This window comes from Anomaloglossus baeobatrachus, chromosome 2 (genome assembly GCF_048569485.1).
Source record: "Anomaloglossus baeobatrachus isolate aAnoBae1 chromosome 2, aAnoBae1.hap1, whole genome shotgun sequence".
In the NCBI taxonomy this organism is placed as follows: Eukaryota; Metazoa; Chordata; class Amphibia; order Anura; family Aromobatidae; genus Anomaloglossus; species Anomaloglossus baeobatrachus.
Window position 1 is genome coordinate 744,897,198 of NC_134354.1, and position 15,428 is coordinate 744,912,625.

At 50.9% G+C, this 15,428-nt stretch overlaps 1 protein-coding gene across 2 annotated transcripts in view; it reads right to left on the reverse strand.

Annotated features, from left to right (window-relative positions):
* Window positions 1-15,428, reverse strand: part of NPAT (nuclear protein, coactivator of histone transcription) — a 127,946-nt gene that overhangs the window by 91,854 nt on the left and 20,664 nt on the right. For both annotated transcript variants that reach the window (XM_075337437.1, XM_075337436.1), the window contains exons 4-5: window positions 14,297-14,369; window positions 14,152-14,192 (exon numbers count right to left, since the gene is read on the reverse strand). In XM_075337437.1, coding sequence (XP_075193552.1) covers window positions 14,152-14,192; window positions 14,297-14,369 — 114 coding nt within the window. The remainder of the gene's footprint in view (window positions 1-14,151; window positions 14,193-14,296; window positions 14,370-15,428) is intronic.

Sequence of the window (15,428 nt, forward strand, 5' to 3'; positions counted from 1 at the left end):
GCGCTAAGCAGTGTGCGCGGCTCCCTGCTCTCTGCACTGTGACATGTAGCTGCAGTACGCATCGGGTAATTAACCCTATGTGTACTGTAGCTAGGAGTGCAGGGACCCAGCGCTAAGCAGTGTGCGCGGCTCCCTGCTCTCTGCACTGTGACATGTAGCTGCAGTACGCATCGGGTAATTAACCCTATGTGTACTGTAGCTAGGAGTGCAGGGACCCAGCGCTAAGCAGTGTGCGCGGCTCCCTGCTCTCTGCACTGTGACATGTAGCTGCAGTACACATCGGGTTAATTAACCCGATGTGTACTGTAGCTAGGAGAGCAAGGAGCCAGCGCTAAGCAGTGTGCGCGGCTCCCTGCTCTCTGCACTGTGACATGTAGCTGCAGTACACATCGGGTTAATTAACCCGATGTGTACTGTAGCTAGGAGAGCAAGGAGCCAGCGCTAAGCAGTGTGCACGGCTCCCTGCTCTCTGCACATGTAGCTGCAGGTTAGATTAGATGAGATAATTACCTGCTGTGACGATCTCCTGCCTCCTGACGTCACCACGGTCACTGCCTTCTCTGCCCGTCTCGCGGGCGGCCCGAGACTGTCACTAGCAGTGACGTCACGGGCTCTCGCGATACTGCGTAGAACGCGGCGGGCATAGAAGTCAGTGACAGCGCTGACGTCAGCAGAGCAGGAGATCGTTACTGCAGGTAATGATCTCATCTAACCTCCTGATGGCAGCGCTCGGCATCCCCTGCAGTGACCTGGGCTGACCTATTGATGTTAGCTCAGGTCACTGCATTGCTCTCCCAGCCAATGGGGAACATTTTGTTCTTCATTGACTGGGAGTCTCATTGACTATGGTATGGATCGCCGTGCGACCCCCTTATTGGATTACGCCGGACCCGGATTTGATTGTTCTTGTCAATAAATTGTTGAAAGAGGGAATGTGGGGAGTGTTTTTTCAAATAAAACTTTTTTGTTGTCTATTTTTTTATTTCTTACTGACTGGGTTGGTGATGTCGGGTATCTGATAGACGCCTGACCTCACCAACCCCAGGGCTTGATGCCAGGTGACATTACACATCTGGCATCAACCCCATATATTACCCCGTTTGCCAACGCACCAGGGCGCGGGATGAGCTGGGGCAAAGCACCAGGATTGGCACATCCAATGGATGCGCCACTTCTGGGGCAGCTGTAGCCTGCTATTTTTAGGCTGGGGAGTGTCCAATAACGGTGGACCTCCCTAGTCTGAGAATACCAGACCACAGCTGTCCGCTTTACCTTGGCTGGTGATGCAATTTGGGGGGGACCCCACGTTTTTTATTTTAAATTATTTATTTAATTTTAAATAACAGCGTGGGGTGCCCTCTGTTTTGGATTACCAGCCAAGGTGAAGCTGCCAGCTGTGGTCTGCAGGCTGCAGCCATCTGCTTTACCCTAGCTGGCTACAAAAGATAGGGGGGACCTCACATCGTTTTTTTTTTTAATTATTTATTGGCTAAATACAAGGCTAAGCACCCTTTAGTGCCACATGAAAGGCACTACAGGGTGCCAGCTTAGAATATGCGGGGGGGTAGGACATTATATTGGTCTCTCATCTATTCCTCTATCTATCCCTTGATTCATTCATCCATCCCCCTATTTATCCCTCTAGCTATCTGTCTCTATCTATCCCTCTATCTATCTAGCTGCTTCCGTTTTTTTGCAGTATGAAAAAAATAGGAAGGTACGCAGATGACAAACGGACCATATACGGAACGGAACGGAAGCCACACAGTTGCATCCATGAAAAAACATGACCATTTTTTTTGCAGACCGCAAAAACGGAGCAGTCATGTAAATTAGCCTAATCAAGAGGCTTATGAGGGTGATGTATTTAATTACAAAAAAGAGAATTTTGTTTACTTACCGTAAATTCTTTTTCTTATAGTTCCGTATTGGGAGACCCAGACATTGGGTGTATAGCTTCTGCCTCCGGAGGACACACAAAGTACTACACTAAAAAGTGTAGCTCCTCCCTCTGAGCCTATACACCCCCTGGAGAACCAGATCTAGCCAGTTTAGTGCAAAAGCTGAAGGAGAATAGCCACCCACAAGTAAGGACAGAGCAAGAACCGGAACAACCGGAGCCTCTGTCCACGACAATAGCCGGTGATAACACGCGGAACAAGAAACTGCCAACAGGCAACAGGGAGGGCGCTGGGTCTCCCAATACGGAACTATAAGAAAAAGAATTTACGGTAAGTAAACAAAATTCTCTTTTTCTTTATCGTTCCTATGGGAGACCCAGACATTGGGACGTCTCAAAGCAGTCCATGGGTGGGAATAAACAGAAAAACTGAGAAGTAGGCAGAGCCTAACTTCACAAATGAGCGACAGCCGCCTGAAGGATGCGTCTGCCCAAGCTCGCATCTGCCGAAGCATGAGCATGCACGTGGTAGTGCTTTGAAAAGGTATGCAGGCTAGTCCAAGTGGCAGCCTGACAGACTTGCTGAGCCGTAGCCTGGTGCCTGAAAGCCCAAGAGGCACCGACAGCTCTGGTCGAGTGTGCCTTGATCCCCGGCGAGGGAGGCACCTGAGTACACTGGTAGGCATCGGAAATGGTCGACCTAATCCAACGAGCTAAGGTCGGCTTAGAAGCAGAGAGGCCCTTACGCCGACCTGTGGTTAGCACAAAAAGAGAGGTGCACCGCCTAAGAGCAGCGGTGCGAGACACATAGATCCGGAGCGCCCGCACCAGATCCAGAGTATGCAACGCTTTTTCAAAGCGATGAAAAGGAGCCGGACAAAAGGAAGGCAGGGAAATGTCCTGGTTAAGGTGGAAAGGAGAAACCACCTTAGGGAGAAAGTCCGGAGTCGGACGGAGAACCACCTTGTCTTGATGAAAAACCAAAAAAAGGTGACTCCGAAAAGACCGCAGCCAAATCAGAGACTCTCCTGAGGGAAGTTATGGCCACTAGAAAGACCACTTTCTGTGAAAGACGAAACAAAGAAACCTCCCTAAGAGGCTCAAAGGGGGGTTTCTGCAAGGCCGTGAGGACCAAATTGAGGTCCCAGGGATCCAAGGGCCGCCGGTAAGGCGGAATGATGTGAGACGCGCCCTGCATGAAGGTGCGCACTTGAGCCAGCCGGGCGATACGCCACTGGAACAGCACTGACAGAGCCGAGACTTGTCCCTTGAGGGAATTGAGGGATAGTCCTAGCTGCAGACCGGACTGTAGAAAGGACAGAAGGGTCGGCAAGGAAAAAGGCCAAGGAGCATGGCCGGAAGAGCGACACCAGGACAGGAAAATTCTCCAAGTCCTGTGATAGATTTTGGCCGAGGAAGACTTCCGAGCCCGAGTCATAGTGGAGATGACTTCAGGAGGAATACCAGAAGCCGTCAAGATCCAGGACTCAAGAGCCACGCTGTCAATCTGAGAGCCGCAGAATTCTGGCGGAAAAATGGACCTTGTGAGAGAAGGTCTGGACGGTCCGGAAGATGCCACGGCACCTCTACGGACAGATGGAGCAGGTCTGGGTACCAAGCTCGCCTGGGCCACTCCGGAGCAATGAGGATGACCCGACGGCCCTCCATTCTGATCTTGCGCAGAACTCTGGGCAAGAGAGCTAGAGGGGGAAACACGTAGGACAGACGAAACTGGGACCAGTCTTGAACCAGAGCGTCCGCTGCAAAGGCCTGAGGATCGTGGGAGCGAGCCACGTAAACCGGAACCTTGTTGTTGTGACGGGATGCCATTAGGTCCACTTCCGGAGTGCCCCACTTGCGGCAGATTGACTGAAACACTGCCGGATGCAGGGACCACTCGCCACTGTCCATGGTTTGACGGCTGAGATAATCTGCTTCCCAGTTTTCCACGCCTGGGATGTGGACTGCGGATATGGTGGAGTTGGAGTCCTCCGTCCATTGAAGGATGCGTTGAACCTCCAACATTGCCAGGCGGCTGCGTGTCCCGCCTTGGTGATTGATGTAGGCAACCGCTGTTGCTTTGTCTGACTGGACTCGGATGTGCCTGCCCGCCAACAGGTGGTGAAAGGCTAGGAGAGCTAGAAGCACAGCTCTGGTTTCCAGCCCATTGAACGAGAGGGCTGACTCGGACGGAGTCCAAGTGCCCTGCGCTCGGTGGTGGAGACATACCGCTCCCCAGCCGGATAGACTGGCATCCGTGGTGAGGATCACCCAGGACGGGGCCAGGAAGGAGCGCCCCTGAGACAGAGAGAGGCCGAAGCCACCACTGAAGAGAGCTCCTGGTCTGTGGCGACAGAGCCACCAGCCTGTGCAAGGAGGAAGTCCGCTTGTCCCAACAGCGGAGACTGTCCAGCTGCAGAGGACGCAGATGGAACTGGGCAAAGGGAACAGCCTCCATTGACGCCACCATCTGACCCAGCACCTGCATTAGGTGCCTGATGGAATGACGGCGGGGCCTCAGCAGAGAGCGCACCGCCAGTTGGAGGGACTGCTGTTTGACTAAGGGCAGCTTCACAAGTGCCGGCAGAGTCTCGAACTGCATCCCTAGGTACGTGAGCCTCTGGGTCGGAGTCAGAGTGGATTTGGGCAGATTGACAAGCCACCCGAATTGGGCTAGAGTGAGCGAGACACTCCGCTGACAGTCTGCGCTGGATGAAGCCTTGACTAGAAGGTCGTCCAGGTAAGGAATCACTGCCAACCCCTGGAGGTGCAGAACCGCAACCACTGCTGCCATGACCTTGGTGAATACCCGAGGGGCCGTGGCTAACCCGAAGGGAAGAGCCACGAATTGGAAATGTTCCTCTCCGATTGCAAAACGTAGCCAACGCTGGTGTGAAACTGCAATTGGCACATGCAGATAGGCATCTCTGATGTCGATGGATGCCAGGAAATCCCCTTGGGTCATTGAGGCAATGACTGATCGCAGAGACTCCATGCGAAAATGCCGCACCTGAACATGCTTGTTGAGAAGCTTGAGATCCAGGATGGGCCGGAAGGAACCGTCCTTTTTGGGGACTAGGAAGAGATTTGAGTAGAAACCTCTGAACCATTCCCGGGCGGGAACCAGTACAATTAGTCCGTTGGCCTGCAAGGATGCCACGGCCTGAGAGAAGGCGGCGGCCTTGGAGCAGGGGGGAGTTGACAGAAAAAATCTGTTTGGCGGGCTGGAAGAGAATTCTATCCTGTAGCCGTGGGAGATGATATCCCGCACCCACTGATCGGAGACGTGTTGAAGCCACACGTCGCCAAAGTGGGAGAGCCTGCCACCGACTAAGGACGTTGCTGGCGCGGACAGATAGTCAAGAGGAGGCTGCCTTAGTGGCAGCAGCTCCTGCGGTCTTCTGTGGACGCGCTTTTGGGCGCCAGTTGGATTTCTGGTCCTTGGCTGAGTTAGTGGACGAGGCCGAGGGCTTAGAGGACGACCAGTTGGAGGAACGAAAGGAACGAAACCTCGACTGGTTCCTACCCTGGACAGGTTTCCTGGTTTTGGTTTGTGGCATGGAAGTACTCTTCCCGCCAGTAGCTTCCTTAATAATTTCATCCAGTTGTTCACCGAATAGCCTGGACCCAGCAAAAGGGAGCCCAGCAAGGTACTTCTTTGAAGAAGCATGTGCCTTCCACTCTCGAAGCCACAAGATCCTGCGGATAGCGAGGGAATTAGCCGAAGCCACCGCAGTGCGGTGAGAAGCCTCCAGCATGGCAGACATGGCATAGGATGAAAAAGCTGAAGCTTGGGAAGTTAAGGCAACCATTTCAGGCATAGATTCCCTGGTGAGGGAATGCATCTCCTCTAGAGAAGCAGAGATGGCTTTGAGAGCCCACACTGCTGCAAAAGATGGGGAGAACGAGGCCCCTGCCGCCTCATATACAGATTTGGCCAGAAGGTCAACCTGGCGGTCAGTGGAATGCTTAAGAGAGGTGCCATCAGCCACTGATACAACGGTCCGGGCTGAGAGTCTAGACACCGGGGGGTCTACCTTTGGTGAATGAGCCCACTCCTTGACCACCTCAGGTGGAAAGGGAAAACGGTCATCAGAACCACGCTTTGGGAAGCGTTTGTCAGGACAGGCCCTAGGCTTGGTCACAGTGGCCTGAAAACTGGAGTGGTTAAAGAACACACTCCTTGTCCTCTTAGGCAAGGTAAACTGGTGCTTTTCTGCCAGAGAGGGTTGCTCCTCTGATACTGGCGGATTGAGGTCCAGTACAGAATTAATGGACGCAATCAAATCACTAACATCTGAGTCACTTTCGGACAGATCAATGGGGCACATGGAGGTAGCCTCCGAGCCCCCAGTAAAGGCATCCTCCTCGTCCAGGGAGTCAGCTTCTGAAACAGAGCCGCGGGACGAGGAAGGAGAGGGAGCCCTGCGTCTCCTTTTAGGAGGACGGGGTCTGGGACCAGATGAGAGAGCCCTAGCAGCAGAGGCACCCTGTGAAGGGGGCTGATGCATGTTCAGCAAAGTCTGTGACAGCTGTCCCATGAAGTCGGCAAAAGACTGGGAGATTGACCTAGAGAAGGATTCTACCCAAGCCGGGGGTTCAGCCACAGGAGCCGGAGCAGCCGGAGAGACCACTGGGGCGGCGATTCCAGGCTGAGGCATTGTCAGGTTAGAGCAGGCATCACAATGTGGATATGTGCTCGGTTCAGGCAGCACGAGCTTACATGCAGTGCATACTGAATATAGCTTTGGAGCCTTGCTCCTCGTGTGAGACATGCTGCTGAAGTGGGGACTCTGCCAGAGTGACCCCCAGAGAGTATATACAGAGGCCCACAACCAGAGATTGTGGCTTACCAGACCGCTGGAGCGGTGTTGTGTGCCCTCCAGATCCCGAAGCCTGGACCCCCAAGCACCTCAGCAGGGATGCTGCAGCCAGTGCTGATTGCAGAGAAAACGCTGATAAAATGGCGCCGGAGCGAGGAGAGGGGGCGGGGCCAACCCTGAGAGCGGGATCTGGAGGGCCAAAGAGACTTACAGGGGAGGAGACATGTACTCAGTGAGGAGTGTCTCTCCACTGTGTAGAACGGCCGCTGGGCGGAGCCGCGCTGTCCCTCTGCATGAATGACATGCGAGGGCAGTGAAACCGAAAGTAGGCCTCCGGCGAAGCCGGGGCCTAAATTTGAGCGGTGCGGCCGGTGCGCAGGCACCCTCGGCGCGGTTCTCAGGCGACAGCCAGAGAACCGGCCGGAAATGTCAGAAAACTCACTCAGCACACTCTCCCCACATAATAAAGTACAGGGACCCCCAGAATATAAACGTCTCAGGTACTTAGCTTGCTGAGACGCAGGGCCATGTCCCTGGGGATGAGTGCTCCGTCCAGCAGGATCCTGAAGGGCTGCGGATGGAGACCGGTCTCCTGCAAAGCATGGAGAACCGTGCTGGCTCCCACTTCAAGCCAGAGCCCGAGGGATGGTGAAGGAGCGCGGCATGTAAGGTTCTAGCCTTGGAATCAACCTTAACAGCACCGCCGACACAGTGGGGTGAGAAGGAACATGCCGGGGGTCCAGACTTGGACCCGCTTTTCTTCAAAATCTTTCCAAAAATGAAAAATCAGATGAGAATGCATGTGTGGATGTATGCCTCCTGAACACAAAGCAATGAACTGGCTAGATCTGGTTCTCCAGGGGGTGTATAGGCTCAGAGGAAGGAGCTACACTTTTGAGTGTAGTACTTTGTGTGTCCTCCGGAGGCAGAAGCTATACACCCAATGTCTGGGTCTCCCATAGGAACGATAAAGAAAAACTGTTTTTTCTTGGTGTATGTGTTTATTTACTGTCACTTACAGATTACTAAGGAAGGGGGTGTCTCATAGACCCTGACGATTAATATCTGGCTTAGAGGCAGCTGTGGGCTGTGATTAACTTCATATTAGCCTGATTGCCACCGCCACAGAGCAACCAGGAAGAGCCAGGTAAAGTGCTGGGATTGTCACATCTAATGGATGTGACAATCCTGAGTGGCTGCAGGCTGCTATTTTTAGGCACGGGGCGGCTCAATAAATAGGGGTCTCCCCAGCCTGACAATACCAGCCCCCAGCTTTTCCCAGCTTTTGTGGTTTATCATACCTGGGTACCAAAATTCGGGGGGACTGAATTTCGTTTATTTTTAAATTATTTTTGTAAATCAAGAAAAAAGCCGCATGCAGTTCCTCTTATTTGGATACACAGCCAAGATAAGCGCACAGCTGGGGGCTGCATACTGTAGCCATATGCTTTTTCTGTTCTTGGTGTCATAATATGGGAGAAAAACACAGTGAAAAATTTTTATGCGTTTTATACCACAATAATGATCTGCAGAGTTGAATTGCTTTCCCGCTCATCAACCGTCTTGGCGCCCGTGATTGGTTGTAGGCAGATGCGGTCACATACGCTAAGGGTGCGTCTGACTGCAACCAATCACAGGAGACAGGACAGCTGGAGGACGGGGAAAGCAGTGCATATGAATGAGCAGTAATTAGCGGCCCAGCAAGTGAAGGAGAAGCCACGGGAGCAGTGTACAGCTGCAACGGAGCCTCGGTCAGTATGAAGCGCTTTCTTCTTTTTTTTTTTTTTACTTTACTATTAATTTTTAATTTCACAAGTGCCTGATCCGGATCACACATCCGGAATCCAGGTCCTTGTTCTGCCCAACAATAGCCTCTGATACTCTGAAAAGAGGGCTGTTTACCCCTACACTGACTGATAGAACGTGTTTTTTCAGTAGCTAATCTGAAAAGATGACGCAAAGTTTCGTGAACCTCCATTTTCAACAACCCACAAAGTACAGTTTCATCAACACAGTATGATAGCCCCGACACAACCTACCACATTTTATAATGGCTCACACACAGTATAATGCGCTTCACATAGCCATCCAAATACTATAATGTCCCCCTCATACAGCCCAGCAAACTATATTTTGGCCCCTACACAGATCAAAACAGTATAATGGCTGCCCCACCTAATGATTAAAAAAATTACTCCTCTCTCCCCATTCTCCCGCTGCTCCAATCTACGCAGCAGGTGTCCTGAATGTTCGGCACTGGTCTGCAGAGGGTGCAGTGACATCATTGTGCCCTCTGCACTGAGACATCAAAGCTCATAAGCACAGGGAGAATAATGGAGGAGGGAGCCGTCAGATCATTGCTTTCAATTATATTGGCATTTATCGTTCAGTTGAACGTGCAATACAGGACGGAGGAGGGTCCAGTGCAGGCCCTGGAACTGGCCCCCTGGCTCACAGGTCCCTTAGTAGCAACGTGGTCTGCCGCCATGAGCGGTACACAACTGTATACATCTTTCAATTATAAATATATATATATATATATATATATATATATATATATATATATATAAAGCTGAGTGTGTGTGTGTGTGTGTGTGTGTGTATGTATGTGTGTGTATGTGTGTGTATGTGTGTGTATGTGTATGTCCGCTAAAGGAATCCGCACTCTCTCATTTACAATAACGTTTTTTTGCACAGATGACCCATGTGACCCAGGGAACGTCGTAGACGTTTCACAGGAAAATTTAACCCTGCGCTTTACAGTTACTCTCCAAAAAACATGACTCCATTAAAGTGAATGGAGCCTGGAACTACAGTTTATTAATCTCAGCTGTGATTAGTTACTATAGTAACAAAGGACAGTGTTAGTATAAGAGGTAATAAGATGTCAGTGGGGAGACGGATAGAGAGAGACAGACGGAAAGAAAAGAGACGGAAAGCTAGAGACAGACAGAGACAGACGGTGAACGGGACAGACGGTGAACGAGACAGTGCAGAAATGAAAGCCACCTCACAGACCTGCATCATGCTAGTAGTGACATAGCCATGCTGTGATGTATGACAGCATGACCAAAATATCATGTAACTCAAGGAAAAAATAGTGGTCAAGATTTTTCACAAAAATCTGCAGTAACTATATTTTATTGTAGATGATGATTATTATTATTATTATCGCACTATTTCTTGCTTGCTGCTACACAGTGTAGATATGTGAATCCTCACATCACATGCAGCAGACACAGTTGTCGACAGTCAGAATGAATGGTCATGTGACCACTCGTATGCAATCTGCACACTCCACATTCGGAGCCCAATGTGTCAATTCATATAGTGACACATAGAGGGATAAGCCTGGAGAATATTATATATATATATATATATACACATAACTATATGACACAAACCACACACACACACACACACACACACACACACACACACACACACACACACACACACACACGTACCATACATACATGGCGTATATATCTACTATAGACTCACATTGGGTGCTATATATAGTCTGCCTTTGGCTATGTGCGCACGTTGCGTAAATACATGCAGTTACGCTGCGCTTTGTAGCGCAGCGTAACTGCATGCGTCCTGCGTCCCCTGCACAGTCTATGGAGATTGTGCAGGGGCCGTGCGCACGTGGCGTCTTAGAGCGCAGTGATTCGGCTGCTGCCGAAGCGCTGCGCTCTAAGAAGTGACATTTCACTTCTTCCGTTCGCTTTGCCGGCAGCTCCTGCTCTGTCTATGGCAGGAGCTGCAGGCAGAGCGCATGGAATCGGCTTTTTTTTTTCTCTACGGACATTTTCTGCAGCAATTTGAAGCGCACGTGTGCTCTTCAGATCGCTGCAGAAATTTCTGCAGTGACTGTACGCAATGTGCGCACATAGCCTTATACAGTATTCATTTATCTATAAGGGGTGAGGAACATGTAACAAACTCTTTCTGTTACCATTGTGGATGGGATGTGATTGCTGTGTCACAGATGAGAGAAGCTGGATCTCTGTTCTGTCACATGCTGAGAGGTCAGGTGCTGGGCAGAATACTGACAGCCATTGAATGTGCAGAGGGAGGGCAGGGGGCGTTCCTGGACACTGAGGCCGGGCAGGGGGCGTTCCTGGACACTGAGGCCGGGCAGGGGGCGTTCCTGGACACTGAGGCCGGGCAGGGGGCGTTCCTGGACACTGAGGCCGGGCAGGGGGCGTTCCTGGACACTGAGGCCGGGCAGGGGGCGTTCCTGGACACTGAGGCCGGGCAGGGGGCGTTCCTGGACACTGAGGCCGGGCAGGGGGCGTTCCTGGACACTGAGGCCGGGCAGGGGGCGTTCCTGGACACTGAGGCCGGGCAGGGGGCGTTCCTGGACACTGAGGCCGGGCAGGGGGCGTTCCTGGACACTGAGGCCGGGCAGGGGGCGTTCCTGGACACTGAGGCCGGGCAGGGGGCGTTCCTGGACACTGAGGCCGGGCAGGGGGCGTTCCTGGACACTGAGGCCGGGCAGGGGGCGTTCCTGGACACTGAGGCCGGGCAGGGGGCGTTCCTGGACACTGAGGCCGGGCAGGGGGCGTTCCTGGACACTGAGGCCGGGCAGGGGGCGTTCCTGGACACTGAGGCCGGGCAGGGGGCGTTCCTGGACACTGAGGCCGGGCAGGGGGCGTTCCTGGACACTGAGGCCGGGCAGGGGGCGTTCCTGGACACTGAGGCCGGGCAGGGGGCGTTCCTGGACACTGAGGCCGGGCAGGGGGCGTTCCTGGACACTGAGGCTGGGCAGGGGGCGTTCCTGGACACTGAGGCCGGGCAGGGGGCGTTCCTGGACACTGAGGCCGGGCAGGGGGCGTTCCTGGACACTGAGGCTGGGTGGTGCCAGCTCTGACTGAGGTTTGGCAACCAAGAGTACAGGAAATTGTCATGTTTGTTAAAGCTGAAAGTAAACAAGGTGCTGCAGAGAATAAAGGGTGAATTCAAGAGGAACAAAAGTTAGAAAACAAGAAATAACAATGTAGGGGTGATTTATATGACAATACAGCGCAGATTAGCTTACAATTTTTTTTGGAGTGTATGTGGGATAACTCCTTTAAGCTCTATGAAGATCTTCGCACACTTTCCTGGGGGGGCGGGGATTAGCGTTAAAAGAGCGAAAGATGAGTCAGTGTTCCCCCCCCTGCTGTGGGTAGTAAAAAAAAACGGCGGGAAAGGAGCTTCTGAGTTTTCCTCCCTCTCCCTACAGTCAGCACACAGCTTGTCACCAGTGGTTATCAGCTGGCTTTTCTGCTAGAGCAAATAAACAGAGCAGATAATAAACAGCATGAGTCCCTGAGCCCTCCCCCCTGCCATGGAAATTATCTGCAAGACTTTCTGCAAACAGCACAACTTCCCCCTCCTCCAGCCAGCAAGCTAGAGAAAGTTAACACTGTGTGTGCAGGATCCTTACTCCTTGCACATAATAAATACTGTAAATGTCCTGGGAGCCTTCCCTGCAGCGTCTTTTCTCCCTTTGTCTGGGAAACCAGTCAGGGGGATCTCACCTTAAAACACTGCTTTCCAGGCAGTGAAAATACCAGAGTCAGCTTGCTGTGTCGGTGTCATATTCAACTCAGAGCCTGCAGAGAGGGGCTGAGGAATTGGGCTATAGGGCACAGACCTCTACCCTGGGCTTTGGAAAATCGGTGTCTGTGGAACCCGTCGTCCAGCCCAGGATCCAGCGTCGCAGGAGGGGGTACGTGTAGGCAACACTTCACGTTCCCGCCCGTTGATGGTAGTGGGAGATCGGTCCCAAAAGCAAACCGTCGCCCTCAAAAAATAACAAACCTTGAAAGGAAGTGCCTCCTACAGACACGAAGCTAAAACTGAGCTTGCCTGGCCCGGCCAGGGGGTGTATACTGCAGAGGAGGAGCTATGCTTTTGCATCTACTTAGTGTCCTCCTATGGATAGGCAGCATAACACCCACGGTCCTGTGTCCCCCAATGAGGCGTCAGAGAAATAAAGGCAAACCAATGGTGATGCATTGAATAGTGTATTCCCATCTCAGAAAGTTGATGGTCCTCACTTCAGGTGTGTTATTATTTTACATGTAAAGTGCCCGTGGAAAAAAAAAAAAAAAAAAAAAAGTCTTAAATAAGCGTTTTTATTAAAAATCCTTTTCACTCAAGAATGTAGGGATTTTTAATTAAACGGCTTGTTCCCTAAGTTACCGGCCACCTCTCTCTGCAGTCTATTGGCCTTTAGAGTTTATAAAAGCTGATCTGAAGCTGGCAGAATTGTTGGATCTGGCAATCCTCAGTCCCACAAATATGAGGAGAATGTACAATCTCCTTGCAGATGTTGTCCTTGGTGGGATTTGCACACAGGACCCCAACGCTGCAAAGTAACAGTGCTAACCACTGACCCGGATTCCATTCTTTGCACAGGCTCCTTAGGTGTTTCAGTGCAAGACATAGGGTCAGAGTCACCGATTGAGAGAAATGTATATGTGTATATATGTATCAATTAACCACAGACACACGATATAGCAGGTTTGCTGGTGACACATTCATTTTTAAGTAGTACAGTGTACTGTACTGTACTGTAAGTAAATCCCTATTTGCAAATTTCAGTGAATGATTCCTAGATACAGGCTTGAGCTGACCTGGTCCTGCCTTAGGCTACTTTCATACTTGCGTTGAACGGTATCCGTAGCATTGCGTTGTGTGACGGATGCAACGGATGTGTTGCATATAGTGGCACAACGGATGCAACGGATCGTACAAAAAAAACGGAAAGCTTTCTATTTTTTTTTTTTCCCCCACAGTTTCACCGGCGGCAGACTATTGTGAACGATATGCTGATCGTTCGGCCGCCGAGAATGTGTGCGGGGGGCGGAGTGCGGAGTGGGTGGAGCCGAACGGGGCCATGGCACTGAGGACAGGTGAGTGTGTGTGTGTGTGTGTGTGTGTGTGTATATACATGCGGAGTGGACTGCGGGAGGGGGCAGAGCCGAGCGGGGAAGTGTCGGGCTCCCTGCACACGTGGCCAGGGTAAATATCGGGTAAAGCACTTTGCTTGGTTACCCGATATTTACCTTGGTTACGGGTGCAGGGAGCCAGAGAGAGCATGCGCAGTGGAATCCTAAGGATTCCGCTGCTCAAAAAAACGTTACATGCTGCGTTCCTCCCGCTGGGCGGAAGCAACGCAGCGTCGCCCAGCGGAAGCAACGCAGGTCCTTTTGGCACAATCCGTCATCCATACAAGTCTATGGGAAACAGCGGAATCCGTTAACGGATTCCGCTGTTTTCCAAAAGGGCGGATTGTGACGGAAGGAAAATAACACGAGTGTGAAAGTACCCCTACAGGGCTTGTTCCTGTGTATCACTGGTGTCCAAGAAAACAGAGAAGAGGATTGTGTACAACATAGACAAAGCCGATAATTAGCACCTTTCACTTACCTCTTTGATGGCTGTTAAAAGCTGCTGATTCCTGCATGGACCTGACAAGTAAAGGTATCAGGTTATATTTTATTACATAGCACCACATTTAACACTGCGAGATATACATTGTATTGTGTGAGATAAGTAGGATGTGTCAGTATACCTGATCTGGGAGAGAGTGAGGTCCAGCTTCTTCCACAGAGACGACACCATGAATGGGACTTCTGCTTTATTCTCTAAACAAGAAGCTTCAAGTAAATTCCATGTAATTTATCAGGATGCAGAATAGGTTACAAACCAGTCAGAGTGGAACATTTTATAGAGACTTGTACAATGGTGTCCCAGTAATAGATTCATCAGACCCCAAGTTACAGCAGTGTTAGTGGTTACCTAAATCGTATTACAGTAGCAACGCTTTTGTGCATGAATTGAAAACAAAATCCGAATCTTGTGGTCAGAACATGGGTGCAAAATCAGTACAATCCCCTGAAGCAATCATATGCTGTATATAACTCAACTGACTGCAGCAGCCAAAGACCTCAAGGGTGACAGTTACTTGTACAATACATGACTACTAAGGCCAGTGATTGCCTGCAGCGGTCATACAAAAGATGGACAGCAAAGGATCATTGCAGGGTATGCTGAAGCCATGGCAGTAAGGCAGGAGGGGACCCAATATTTGGTTATATTTCTTTATATTATAACATTCCCTGTAATTGGAAACGCGCGTCGGATCAAGCTCATTTGCACCTATTTTCTTCCTACGGCGGAACAGCCGGATTGTGTGTGGATTCAAACCTCCAAAGTTTAACTTTGCTGGAAAGTGTGAACGCCCTAATCAAATCTTCGGAATCTAGAAGGACTTTTATACCTTGGAGCTCTGCTGCAAACTAAAAGCCTTGGCGGTATCTCCACTACAGGAACGCAGGAGCCTACATAGGGGAGGAATCACTGCATCCCCGCTGAAAATCCTGCGATCAAGTACCTTTAATAACCCACAATACAGAGACTTGTCTACCTGTCAAAGTGTTAATTTATCTCTGGCAGAAAAAGTGGACTGTGTCCTTCATTTAAACTTCTAACCCGGGAAGGCATTCATATCCTGGAGTCCCGTGGTTGGTAATTAAGCGGTGTCTGCTTTCTAGGAATCCAGGAGCCTGCGCAGGAGAAGTTTACAGTGCCCTGCTGTGGACCTGCAATCAGGCACATTTAAAAACCGGCAGCGCAGAAATTCCTTTAATCTGCCGGAGCCTGTGTATTCAAGTTGTTATTTAAACATTCAAGTGATATCTGCT